The sequence below is a fragment of the Pimephales promelas genome, chromosome 24 (genome assembly GCF_988280905.1).
Source record: "Pimephales promelas chromosome 24, fPimPro1.hap1.1, whole genome shotgun sequence".
NCBI classification, from domain to species: domain Eukaryota; kingdom Metazoa; phylum Chordata; class Actinopteri; order Cypriniformes; family Leuciscidae; genus Pimephales; species Pimephales promelas.
This window is the reverse complement of record NC_142792.1, coordinates 27,961,804-27,975,823: the sequence shown is the minus strand read 5'-3', so window position 1 is coordinate 27,975,823 and position 14,020 is coordinate 27,961,804. Positions and strand designations below refer to the sequence as shown.

The 14,020-nt window shown below is 40.2% G+C and overlaps 1 protein-coding gene and 3 long non-coding RNA genes across 4 annotated transcripts in view; 2 read left to right on the top strand and 2 right to left on the bottom strand.

Annotated features, from left to right (window-relative positions):
• Window positions 1-14,020, top strand: part of LOC148969327 (uncharacterized) — a 56,892-nt gene that overhangs the window by 25,989 nt on the left and 16,883 nt on the right. The window lies entirely within an intron of this gene.
• Window positions 1-14,020, top strand: part of LOC148969328 (NACHT, LRR and PYD domains-containing protein 3-like) — a 29,586-nt gene that overhangs the window by 10,974 nt on the left and 4,592 nt on the right. The window contains exons 2-3 of the mRNA XM_089127304.1: window positions 453-626; window positions 13,832-14,002. Coding sequence (XP_088983430.1) covers window positions 453-626; window positions 13,832-14,002 — 345 coding nt within the window. The remainder of the gene's footprint in view (window positions 1-452; window positions 627-13,831; window positions 14,003-14,020) is intronic.
• On the bottom strand, window positions 6,075-6,933 carry LOC148969330 (uncharacterized). Its single transcript, XR_016149941.1, has 2 exons — window positions 6,553-6,933; window positions 6,075-6,441 (listed from the first exon to the last, which is right to left on the bottom strand). It is a non-coding gene; the product is annotated as an uncharacterized LOC148969330 (long non-coding RNA).
• LOC148969329 (uncharacterized) lies at window positions 11,406-11,934 on the bottom strand. The gene is made up of 2 exons (XR_016149960.1): window positions 11,881-11,934; window positions 11,406-11,769 (listed from the first exon to the last, which is right to left on the bottom strand). It is a non-coding gene; the product is annotated as an uncharacterized LOC148969329 (long non-coding RNA).

The following is a 14,020-nucleotide window of genomic DNA, read 5'->3' as shown; positions in this document are numbered from 1 at the left end:
AATGAAGGGTTAGATCTTCCAACACTGAACTCACGAGACTTATGATCGTTGAATAACTAATCGTAAAACTTTTTAATAAGGTTCCGTTTATTACATAAATAACATAAAAAGTACAGTTTGCTTAGTTAAGTGTAATGTTTAAAACAAATAAAACCACTTGTTTTCCCCCCTGAAAAATCATATGACTACCTTTTCCCACACCGTGCTATCAGGAATCGATAAGAGAATCGTTAAAGAATCGGATCGATAAGCAGAATCGTTAGTGGCATTGATATCGATAAAATCTTATCAATTCCCATCCCTAGTCCCTTAGTTTGTTCAGGTGTATTTGATAAGGGTTTGAGCTAAACTCGGCCAGAAAGTGGATCTCAAGGGCCCGAGATGAGAACCCCTGTTATAAACCCTACATGAAAAACACATTAATATTACTGTTTGTTTTGTTCTCCACACAGGTTACCTAGCTGTAATCTCACTGTTCAATCTTGTGAGAGTTTGTCTTCAGTTCTTCAATCCTCAAACGTCCTGAGAGAGCTGGACCTGAGTAACAATGACCTGCAGGATTCAGGAGTGAAGCTGCTTTCTGATGGACTGAAGAGCAAACCAAACTGTCAGCTGGAGATACTGAGGTCTGAACTCAAATACTTGCATTTGATTTTATCTTGCATTAATTATGTAAAAATCACACTGCTAAGATGTATTCTGTATGCAATTACATTGTGCTTTTCTTGTTTAGATGTGCCATGTGTAATTTCACTGCTCAGTCTTGTGAGAGTTTATCTTCAGTTTGACTTCAGTTACAACAGAGGATATAATGAGGATGAAGGAGAATTAATTTGTTACATTTATATAACACTTTTCTAGGTGCTGTCTATGAAGTAATATATCTAATAGACCAACGCTACTTTTGTGTCATCGAAGGGTAACGCCCCTTTTTGGGGGAAGACAAACGGATTCCCCTGAGAACAGAACTCGCTCTAGATCTGCAAAGTTTCTTGATAACAAAAATGGCACAGACATACAGACTCTCTTTGCTGGCCGAGGACTGTGAGCGGTATTTAAAGAAACTACTGGATACGGGGGTTGGATATCTTCAGACATCTCCCACTATCTTGTGGAATCACCAAGTAAGTAGCCTATTTTTTTGTCATTAACACACTCACAGTATGACAAACTAGACGATGAGGCCATATCACTTGGACCATATTTAACTTGATTCAAGCTATTGACATAGTTTTGTTGTTGACTAGCTATACTAGTTAGAAAGACGACTCTGCTAGCTGCTACATGATTAGCTCATCAGTGCCGTACACTCTAAACCTTTTTTACAATTTTCAAAGTCCTAGCACTTTCTAGACACAAGCAGAAACCAGCCAAGTCCACTTTAGTTTTTTTAGTAAATTCAGTTAACAGCCAAGGTAGCGTGCCTAGTGAGAGCTAATCACATAACGTTAGCTGCTAGCAGCTTCGTCTTTCTAACTAGTATAGCTAGTCGACAACAAAACTATGACGCCATGTCAGTTGGATCATATTTAACTTGATTTAAGCTATTGACATAGTCTAGTTTGTCATACTGTGAGTGTGTAATGACAAAAAATAGGCTACTTGGTGATTCCACGAGATAGTGGGAGATGTCTGAATAGTCCATATCTGGCCACTGCGTGGGGTCATTAATCCAGTTTTCGACCATTTCAAAGGGACACCTCTGTAACCCCGTATCCAGTAGCTTCTTTAAATACTGCTCACAGTCCTCGGCCGGCAAAGTGTATGTTCCTGCCATTTTTGCTATAAAGAAACTTTGCAGATCTAGAGCGATTTCTGTTCTCAGGGGAATCCGTTTGTCTTCCCCCAAAAAGGGGCGTTACCCTTCAATAACGCAAAAGTAGTATTGGTCTATTAGTGAAATAATTATATATATTTATATAGCTGTGGTGCACAAACTGATAAGAGAAAAACGCGCAGTGGATCAAGCGCACGGCGGCACAGATGTGTGACCTGGTCGAGCGCAACCCTTTCACAGACATCAGTGGAAAGTTTGTTGTTCGGTCGGATATATAAATGGCACAATACAAATACAATGGCACAAACGTAGAACCTGTATACAAATACAAAACGAAGCAAGTATTTACTAACTTTAACTGAAGAGAGAGAGAGAGAGAGAGAGAGAGAGAGAGAGAGTGTGCACTTCTGCTGTATGCTCTTGGTTGCTGATCGTTCTCTCAGCACACGTGTCATTTGGATTAAAACTAAATCAAGTGGTTTCTTACATGATCACAGGACATTTACAGGTCAAGAAATTTCATGAACGCAAACGTCCGAAGCGCGTGCCCTGAAAGTGCCACTCACAGTGTGTGAATTGAATTGAATTATCTTTCATGTCTTGCGCTTTAATGGACAAATTCATGCAAAATTATTTAAAACATGCATCTTGGGAAGTATCCTGGTAAACATAGTTGGTTACATCTTTAATATGCGTCATCAAAATAAACGCATGTACAGTAAAACAGGCTCTATTGGATGTGCATTCGGTCAGCAGCGGCCTAATAAAAGCCTAATGTTTCTGACTGTTAATCAAACTACAAACACAGTCATCACTCCCTGCTATTGACTGAATCACTTTAGTAACTTTATAAAAGTTTCATCTATATTTAATTTATACAGTGATGAATATGCATTTACATTTATTCATTTAGCAGACGCTTTTATCCAAAGCGACTTACAAATGAGAACAATAGAAGCAGTTAAAGGGTAATTCCACTGGTGCAGACATGAATGTGTATTGAAAGTGTAATGGATCAATGAAAAAACGCTGTTTATTAACGAGCTGTGCTAATTTCTTATTAAGTAATGCAGTTCAAGTTAACGACATGGTGCACTGATTCTGAATCTGGTGGCATGGTGAGCGCGAGACGCGGCAGTGCACAGATCGTGACGCGCGTCTCTCCTGTGATTGTGAAGTAAATGGGAGCGGGAATTCACCGCATTATGAACTCGTCTCGCAATTCCCCCAACCTCAGACCAAATGTTAGGCCATGTAGACAGGCCAGCCTATATAAATATCATATTAACCAGAAATGTGAAATGTACCTTAGCATATTAGAGTAAGACGCTGATATCTGGATTGAATTGATGCGTGATGAATGGACTTCCACAGCAGTCACGAGTAAAAGCAGGAATAGGCGGTTAAAGTTTTCTATGCTTAATTTGAATTGATGACAGTCACGAGACCGATTACTCGATCCAATCACGTTGATGGAAAAAAATAAAATTAAAACAAGCATGTAACGAGTAACGGCCACAAACAGAAGGAAAATAGTGGAGAAAAAGTACCGAAACATCACTTAAAATGTACTCAAGTAAAAGTAAAATTACACAATTTTAAACTTACTCAAAAAAGTACAATTTCTGAAAAAAACTACTTAATTACAGTAACGTCCCAGATAGCAAACTGACATTGAATCAACGTGGAAATATGACATTGAAACAACGTTGATTTGACATTGTTTTGCTCATCGAATTAACGTTGAACCAACGTCAGACGCGTCATTCTTTCAAAACTAACGGAAAATCAACTTGAAATCAACGCGTTGTTTCAACGTTATGAAAGCAAACCAATTTTCGATTTTCATTTAGCTTTGAAGAATGCCGCGTCTGATGTTGGTTCAACGTTAATTCGATGAGCAAAATCAACGTTGTTTCAATGTCACGAGAGACGTCGTTTCCACGTTGATTCAATGTCAGTTTGCTATCTGGGGTGAGTATTTGTAATTCGTTACTTTACACCCCTGCCAGAGGGTGACGCTGCCTATAACACAAAAGCTGCAACAAGGAACCGGCAAAAGTAATGATTATGATCGTTTCATATATAGCAAGGAGACATTTTAATTGTTGATTAGTGTCTGTTGGCTGCAATAGTGGCCGCAGTAGTTAACGCGCCTGTAGAGAGAAATGCACTTTTTATATGGATTACATAAGCAGATCACTTGGTTTCTTTTCGGTTTGAATTGTTTTGTTTATAATTAGGCATTTTTAAGCTTTCTTTATATTTCTTGTGTCTGTGAGGCAGCTTAAACGCTGAGTTTCGGCTCATTTATGAAGAGCTCCAGTTCACGAGCAATGCAATCTCACTGGCTCCTCCATGTCCTAATTATATGGTCTGTTATATTTGCTTCTTATTTATTAAATCCAGGCAATTGGTTGATAAAACATTGATTAAAAATTAGATACAAATGATACAAAACGAAATTACATTTTTAGAAAGGCTTTCTACAAAACAAAACTTAATGAATTGGTCAGAATCGTGTCTGACCCACATGTCTCCCGATATATTGCGGTATCTTGCAACACATCCTGCCTTGCCAAAAACACACATGTGGGAGATGCGGAATGGATAGAAATAACTCAAAAAATAAAAGAGGACTTGAATAAGGCCATTAATGGCATTTTTGAGTCATGCTCTTAACAAACTGTTTTATTTCCTCTTTCTATATTGTGAATAATAAATGTGGATCATTTTAATGTGTTTGTTACACAATGGAGTCTAACTGATTATAATAATTATTTGATGTAGACTACTTTTAAACTTAGAAGTATTCATTGGCATCCTCGCATACTAAACTGCATTTTTTTATGTTTGCGTGCTGGAGGTACGCTATTATGTTGTGTGTATGTGATGTTAACATTTAAACTGGTGAGAGAAAATGTCACTATCAAAGAGTCTAAAGAGAAAAGTTGACAGCGAAAATAGCCATTGAAAGAATAAGAATACTGAAAAGACAACTAGCCCGTGTTGTTCACCTAGTTTTGTAAATGCGACAACCACCCAACTCACTAAATGCATCTCTATAGCATGCACTGTGTTTATTGTGCAATTTATATGCAAAAAAAAGAGTTTTTACGTGCATATGATACGCATGGGTAGGTTTAGTAGTGGTGTCGGGTGCGTGTGTATTATACGTTGGGTAGGATTTAGTGGTGCGTGTGTATTACAGGCAATAAAGTGCGTATCAAATGCATGAGAAAAACTGCTTATCACATGTAGCATACGTAAAAACTAATTGTCGCGTATAAATTGCATGATAATTACAACGCATGCTATAGAGCGTACGCATATAATATAATATTTGACATTTAATGACGGTTATTGTAGAGGTGTGTCTAGCGATCGACAGACTCTTCTGATGGCTTTCAGAACTTTTCAGGCTGCATGGGCGTGGAGCCTAGAAACTCAAACTAAATCTCTCCTCTTTGGAGCCAGACATTCAGAAACTGATGTGTGAGAAGCAGCACTACTCATCTCATTAATATTCACGTTCAGTTTTAGATGGAAATCTAAAAATATAAAATCTACAGATCTGTTAGTTTAGTAATGTACTAGTTTTTGTTTCATGTGTAAAATCCCAGTAATTTCAGTGATATTTGAACATTAAGGGGAACATTTTTTTCAGCATTTTATTGTTACCATAGTTACAACCATAGACTTCATATGCCCACCACCTCAGTTTTAAACTAATGGCTCTTTGGAATAACATTAAGTGGGACCTAGGCTGTGACAGTATGTTTAATTGCATTTCCCCCCCACATGTGCAGTTTGTTGTTCATATTAAGCTGCAGCTCATTTCACATTTACTTTTTCAAATTAAATAAAATTCAAATAATAATTCCTGATCATATTATTGCATTTGTGTTTTAATAATTCTTAAAATTAAAAACCTTATCCTTGCAATTTTGTTGTTTTTTGGGGTGCATGTTAGAGTGGGATTTGGTTAGGTGGCCCTCAGAAAAAAATTGCGAGATAAAGTAGTCCTTGGGCTGAAAAAGTTTGAGAAACACTGCTTTAAACTAACAATAGGAAAACTATATGCTAGTGCTTTGACCCCTCTCAGTTAAATTGTCACTGGTATCTAAACATTTGAACCACTGACCCAATCCTCAGCACTGAGCCCTGCTGGAGCTGCTCTAAATATGTGCTGTGCAATTACATGATGGATCAAATATGGTAGAGCAACTTGTAACATCTACTTTTAAGAAAGCTTGCTAAGAAAGATTGCTACATAATAAAGAGAGGGACCAGAGACTTCACATTTCAATGAGCCATGTGTATTATACCATAAATCAGCATTCAGGCAGTAACCATACAAAATACATGAGGCATTCATTTACAAGACAATAGGGCTAATTCAGCTCTTCCCAATAATGTTTTTGGTAGCCAAGAGTTCAGTCCTTAGAGTCCTACAAGTAACAAGAAACTGTACTTAAGCGCAGAGCGGAAGAGTTCACAATGGTCTGAATCCAAGTGTCCAAGCAGCGGTTGATACTAGGACGAACTGTAGTTCAAGACACAAACAGCAGATGCCAAAGGTGTGATTGTAGACAATTAATTCCATATTGGTCAAGGGTTTAGTTGTAGATGAGTTGCTGCCTCATGCCTGCACGATGAACCCTCTGCATCAAACAAACAAACAAACTGAGTGCCACCATAACACATTTACATCTCATTTGCTGACACATCACCTAACATTACACATACAAACAAAGTACAAACTGAACACTTACGTTTGAGCATAGGAACCACAGGTTCCTCAAATCAGGGAAAAACATGACCACACTAGTAGGGAAGCTTCTCCATGTGCTTAACACATCCTTCCTTCCTTACTCTACTTCTTCTACCATTTTATGCTACTAGGAACCCTCCTTACTAGAGTACCCCCTAGTGGTAGAACGGAGTATTACACAGTACAGAGAGCTAATAAGACAAATGTAACTGCAAGCTGTTACACACCCCTCTCCCTAAAGAAAAGTCTCAAATACTCCCATAGAATTTTTTTAACTTTTCAATATGGTAAGTATCACATTGGTTCGGATTGTCAAGCATTACTACCTTGTAATTGACATTATTCATTCTCTTCAAAATCTTTGCAGGTCCCTGCCATTTTGGAGCTAACTTAGCAGTAAAGTAATCAACAGCTCGAGAAAGATGATGAGTCAGTACCCAAACCAGATCTCCTTCCTCAAAGGTTTCAGCCCTTCTCCGTTTATTGTAGTACTTGGCTTGCCTCTCCTGTGCTTGACTAGTTTTCTCCCTCACTTGGTCCAGAAGAATCTTCTGTCTCTCAATTGTGGTATAGGCTACATGATCGGGATTAGGCGCCTTGCGGACTAACCGTTCAAGAGGTCCTTTTAACTTACGTCCAAGTGCAATTTCCGCTGGAGTAAGAGCTGTACTCTCTTGCCACGCTGAATTTATAGCATATCGGAACTCTGGTAACCACTTATCCCAGTCACGATGGTTATCATGGACAAAAGATGCTATCATCGTTTTCAAGGTTCTGTTGACCCTCTCAGTTAAGTTGGTCTGAGGATGATAAGCTGTTGTGAGTTTCTGAACCACACCCCATCGTTTACAGGTATCACTTAGTAGCTGGCCAGTGAATTGAGGTCCTCGGTCTGAAACCAAGTATACCGGCGTTCCCCATCTTGTGAACATCTCTTTTATCAGTATGTTGGTTATGAGGTGAGTTTTCGAAGACCGTAGAGCAAAGAATTCTACCCACTTGCTGCAATAATCCACAAAGACTAATAGGAATTCGTTGGATCGAGGGCTTCTCGGGAAAGGACCCATCAAATCCACGCCGAGCATATATCCCGGTTCCACTACTGGGGTTGACTGCAACAATCCAGATAGCTTAGTGATTCTTGGTTTGTAGGCTTGACACGTCTTACATACCTTACAGAAACTCCAAACATCTTTGCGAATTTCAGGCCAATAAATATTGTCAAGTAGCCTCCGTAGAGTTTTCATTCTTCCCAGATGACCACTCAATGGATTTGCATGAGCAAATTGCAGGAATGCTTCCCTCAATGATGCAGGTATGACTAGCTGATTAGTGTACCCTAGTTGCTTGTCCGGTACCCTACGAAACAAGTAGTCATTTTCCACAATGTAAGCAACACGGCTTGGGTCAGTATTAGTTTGTTTAGCTGACTCCCATAAGGTCTGTAAAGAAGAATCAAGCTTTTGAGCTCTCCCAATCTCATCCCAGCTGACTGGTAAATTAGGGTCTGGTTTTGTGGGTTGACACAGGGCAATGTGGCCTACCACCTCTTGCACAGGTATGCCTCTGGATAGGGCATCAGGTACCACATTACAGGATCCCTTACGGTACTTAACAGTGAAGTTAAAACTTTGCAGCCTTAAAGCCCACCTAGTCAAACGGGAGGATGGTTGGTGTTGATTGAATACCCAAGTCAGGGCAGAATGGTCTGTGAGTACTTCAAAGTTTCTTCCCTCCAGGTACTGTCTCCACTTTTCTACAGCCCACACCACGGATAAACACTCCTTCTCAGCTGTAGAATACGATTTCTCAGCTCCATGAACCAGTCTCGAAGCATAAGAGATGACATGCTCCAATCCGTCAACCTCCTGTGTCAGAACAGCTCCTAATCCTATATCACTAGCATCCGTTTGTACTTTAAAATCTTTTGTGAAATCAGGTGGCATTAGAACTGGTGCTTGTTGAAGGGCACTTTTAAGATCATCAAAAGCTTTTTGACATTCAACTGTCCAATCCCACACTGCATCCTTCCCTTTTAACGCGTACAAAGGTGCTGCTCGCTCAGAAAAATGAGGAATGAAGCGGTGGTACCAACTTGCAAGGCCTACAAATCTCTGTACCTCCTTGACGTTCTTGGGTACCGGGAAATCACGGACCGCTTCAATTTTTGAGGATTCAGTACGGACTCCTTCTCCAGAAATAACATGTCCTAGGTAAGTGATGGTCTTTTGCAACATAGAACACTTCTTGAGATTGAGAGTTAATCCTGAAGCTTCCAGCTTTGCAAAGAGTTGCTTAAGATGTTGGAAGTGATCTTGAATGCTCCCGGAATAGATCACAATATCATCAAGATAAACGAAACAGAACTTCCCCAAGTAATCTCTCAGAACGTTGTTCATTAGCCTTTGAAATGTAGCAGTGGCGTTTTTGAGACCAAAAGGAAGACTAACAAATTCAAATTGATTGTTTCTGGTGACAAAAGCAGTCTTTTTAATACTGTCTTCATCCATTCCTACTTGCCAGTAACCAGATTTAAGGTCCAATGTGCTGAATATGGTCGCTCCATACAAGGATTCTAGGATATCTTGAATCTGTGGCATTGGAAATCCATCAAGAGGAGTCTTTGCATTTAACCCCCGGTAGTCAACACAAAAGCGAGTGCTACCATCCTTCTTTGGCACTAAGACTACTGGTGCAGCCCAAGGAGAAACAGATGGCCTTATGATGCCTTTGTTCAACAGATTCTCTACCTCTTCATCTATGAACTTTTGTTTGGTAACAGAAACAGGGTAAGCTTTCTTACGCACAGGAATCTCGGCAGTCGTATGAATTCGATGGTGAATCAAAGTAGTCTGTCCCAAATTATCTGTGCATACTGTCGGCCAATCAAGCATTAGACCTTCTAACTGCCGCTTCTGCGCTTTAGTAGCATCAGCTCGACTCACTACTTCCTTTACAGCCGCTAGTGTAGTGGAAGTCGTTGGCACTAAAGGTAGTGCAAGGTGCAGACTGATCATTGGCAAGGGTGAAGAAGTGTTGAAGGAGTAGATTGTGTCACTGTCTTCAGGTAATGTTTAAGTGGAATTTCCAAAATCAAGACGGATACCGGAAGTCATCAGGAACTCAAGCCCCAGTACAACTGAGAACGCCAGATCACTGTCTCTCATTACATAAGCCCTTAGCGGATAGTCATGACCATGGACTGTAGCCTGCCAAGCTATCTTCCCCAAGGCTGTCTGTACATGACCATTTGCGAGTGAAAATGACTGCCAACAGGATTCTTGTACTATTGAATAAGTGCTTCCGGTGTCTAGAATTGCTTGATATTGATGGCCTTTTATGGTTATGGGTAAAGTTAATGTAGACATCGGCTTTCCATCATGTTCTGAAAAGACAGCAATATGCGGGTTAAATGGTCGTCCTTTTGAGTTCCTATTGGCTTCAGCAGTCTTAGGGGAGTTTTCTTGATGCCTTTGCCTCCAGAAAGCTCTCTCTGCCGCAATATCTCTCTCTATGAGTGTTCCTACCCGTACTAGCTCATCCACTGCAGTTGCAGTACCTCGTAAAATACTAGCTATTTTTGGATTACAGTTCCGAAGTGTTGCTTGAAGGATTTCACGTTCTGTCATCGCTGGTTTCAACCTCAAACATAGCGCTCGGTACTGGTATGCAAATGTCCGGATGCTCTCATCAACTCCTTGTTTCCGTTCTCTTATTCTTCTCTCCACTTCAACCTCGTGATCTTCAGATAAAAAGGATTGAAGAAAAGCAGACTTAAACTGTGCCCAAGTTTTTTCTTTCTTCTTTTCTGCCAACCACCAGTCTTTAGCTGTGTATGTTAATACAGAAGGAAGCATGGATAATATTTCCACATCATTCAAAGGTTGCATAGCTAGATACTCATCACATCGCTCCAGATACGTAATGGGATCCTCTCCATCCAAACTTCCGAACTTTGGAAATTCTAATTTGACAGGGGTCTGACAGTGCATCGGTCTGAAGGAACTATGGGTTACTCCAGTGTGGTTAAAATTTGGGGTAGAAGTGGCTCCCTCAGAAGACTGAATCAAAGATCTCAACTGGCTATCTCTCCGTTTCAGGCAATCCATAGTTGCTTTTTCCAAATCCTGGACCTTAGCTTCCAATGTGACTTTTACTCGCCCGCATCCAGCCTCCAGTTTAGCAGATAAAGAGTCTTCTAACTGCTGTATCTCTGTATGATGATCTTGATGCAAATTTAAAATATGTTGCAACTGACTTTCAATGGCAGTCATGCGATTACTTTGCACATCTAACTGGTATTGTATATCTTTAAAGTGTATATTAGAGGATCCTTCCCAACCCTCCATTTTACATTCAATTTTATGCATTCTTGCGGCCAAACAGTCATCATCTTCGTTGGGAGGAGGAGGAGGAGGCAACAAAGCATCATCAAAATCATATTCTTGTTCTAGATCTTCCTGTTCATTTTCCAGATACAAATTACTAAGAGAATGAATAAGGTCTCTGACAGGCTCACGACGTGTAGTGAAAGGTGCTGAAGAATAGTCTGGACTTAAAGGATCATTTCCCCCTGTCTCTCTTTGTGAGACAGCCATTTTGCAACTAACAACCTCTCTAAGTAATCTTAATTCTAAAGACCCAAAGTAAATGAAATGTAAAGATACCTCAAACTATGGTCACAAAAAACACTTGTATAGAATGGCTCATTGCAAATAAAATTTATGTCTCTCTTCAAGATTCAACAAAATGTTGCTTCCAGTCCCGGTTCGGGCGCCATATTTTATGTAACATCTACTTTTAAGAAAGCTTGCTAAGAAAGATTGCTACATAATAAAGTGAGGGACCAGAGACTTCACATTTCAATGAGCCATGTGTATTATACCATAAATCAGCATTCAGGCAGTAACCATACAAAATACATGAGGCATTCATTTACAAGACAATAGGGCTAATTCAGCTCTTCCCAATAATGTTTTTTGGTAGCCAAGAGTTCAGTCCTTAGAGTCCTACAAGTAACAAGAAACTGTACTTAAGCGCAGAGCGGAAGAGTTCACAATGGTCTGAATTTAAGTGTCCAAGCAGCGGTTGATACTAGGACAAACTGTAGTTCAAGGCACAAACAGCAGATGCCAAAGGTGTGATTGTAGACAATTCCATATTGGTCAAGGGTTTAGTTGTAGATGAGTTGCTGCCTCATGCCTGCACGATGAACCCTCTGCATCAAACAAACAAACAAACTGAGTGCCACCATAACACATTTACATCTCATTTGCTGACACATCACCTAACATTACACATACAAACAAAGTACAAACTGAACACTTACGTTTGAGCATAGGAACCACAGGTTCCTCAAATCAGGGAAAAACATGACCACACTAGAGCCCCTTTCACACAGCGAGTTGATCCCAGGAAATTGCCGGGAAATTGCCAGAACGCCTTCTGTGTGAACGCAAACACGACCTGGGATTGCTTCTGGGATTGATCCCGGGTTGGGGACCTAGTAACATTGCCGTAATCAGTCCCGGAACGCGCGCTGTGTGAACAAAAGCCAGGACCAATGCCGTAAAGGGTGTCATAGTGATGACGCTCGTGCCATCGCGCGACTCTGTTGCTCTTAGAAGAAAGTTTGTGTTCGTCATCAACAAAGAAAGGATGAACAAATACCTGCAAACGAAGCATAGACCAGGAGCTCCTCACTATCCGATTCCGTACTGAAGCTGAGATCGTTCACCAGCTTTGTGGAACGCTATGCGCGTGTACATGTTTTCGACGCGTCCGTTATACGTCTCATCCTGACGTCATGCGTCTTCCCGGGATTTTTACGGGTTGTGTGTGAACGCATTCACAGATCCCGGCAAATCACTTGTAGTGTGAATGAACCGAAATCAAACAATCCTGGGACAAATGCTGGGTCACATTATCCGTGTATTTTCTGGAATTTCTGTGTGAAAGGGGCTTAGTAGGGAAGCTTCTCCATGTGCTTAACACATCCTTCCTTCCTTACTCTACTTCTTCTACCATTTTATGCTACTAGGAACCCTCCTTACTAGAGTACCCCCTAGTGGTAGAACGGAGTATTACACAGTACAGCGAGCTAATAAGACAAATGTAACTGCAAGCTGTTACAACTGAACCTCTCAAAATACAGTTTAACAGGCTTAAGCATGAAAATAACTGAAGGAAATATATATTTACTAAACAAATTAAGCTAACTAATATAGTTTTAAAATCTTTTGGTTTCAATATATCAAAAAGTTACAAATGTAGTGAAAATACAGGTGTCGGTCTCAGCAAATACCAAAAATTAAAGTATTGATATTGGACTCCTTCTGGAAAAAATGGTATTTGTGCGTCCCTACTTAAAACATTACTGACTGCATTTAATTGAAGACATTTGGACATATTTCCAAATGTGTATTTGTCCATTTAAGCACACACCTGAGGCTCAGATTAGCCTATACTTCTCCGTGTTTTGCTTTGGATTGCGTACACAGAAAGCCGCCTGGGGAACAGTATCTCGCTCACTGGTCAATACACTTTTAACTTTACACTTTTTTTTAGTATCGAGAACATCCAGAAGGAGACTGTGTATCACGTTACATGATTCGACTAATTTGAAAGTTACGTAGGAAGGGCGACAGCACACTGCTTCAAAGGAAATGGTGTTTTCATAGTCATACAAAGTAAAATTTAAATTTAATTAAATTGATCTTGGAGCCCTAATCATGAACACATCTTTGAGAGCAAGGGGGCCACTGGTGGTTTGGGCAACTTGCGTTCTTTGCATATAGGGAGGACCGGCTCTGGATATGTCATTGTCATGGTTAAAGTTAAAATCCTCCTGGTTAGTGGTTGTTTAATCATCCTCTGGTGAGATCTTGAGAGATGTCATGTCTTATTTTATATTCAGTTGATTTCATCTTAGGCTGTGTGTCTGTAAGTCAGTTGTAGATTGTACAGTGGACACATATGAACACTGAGCAATCTTCATTTTACTCTGGGGATTTTGCTATGTGTGTTTCAGATTATAAACCAAGGGTTCTCATCTCTGGCCCTCAAGATCCACTTTCCTGCAGAGTTTAACCCTGATCAGACTCTCCTGCCTGCAACTTTATAGTAATCCAGATGACCGTGATTAGTTTGTTCAGGTGTATTTGATAAGAGTTTGAGCTAAACTCGGAAAGTGGATCTCAAGGGCCTGAGCTGAGAACCCCTGTTATAAACCCTACATGAAAAGCACATTAATATTGCTGTTTGTTTTGTTCTCCACACAGGTTACATAGCTGTAATCTGACCATTCAATCTTGTGAGAGTTTGTCTTCAGTTCTTCAATCCTCAAACGTCCTGAGAGAGCTGGACCTGAGTAACAATGACCTGCAGGATTCAGGAGTGAAGCTGCTTTCTGATGGACTGAAGAGCCCAAACTGTCAGCTACAGATACTGAGGTAAATGGGTTTCCATTA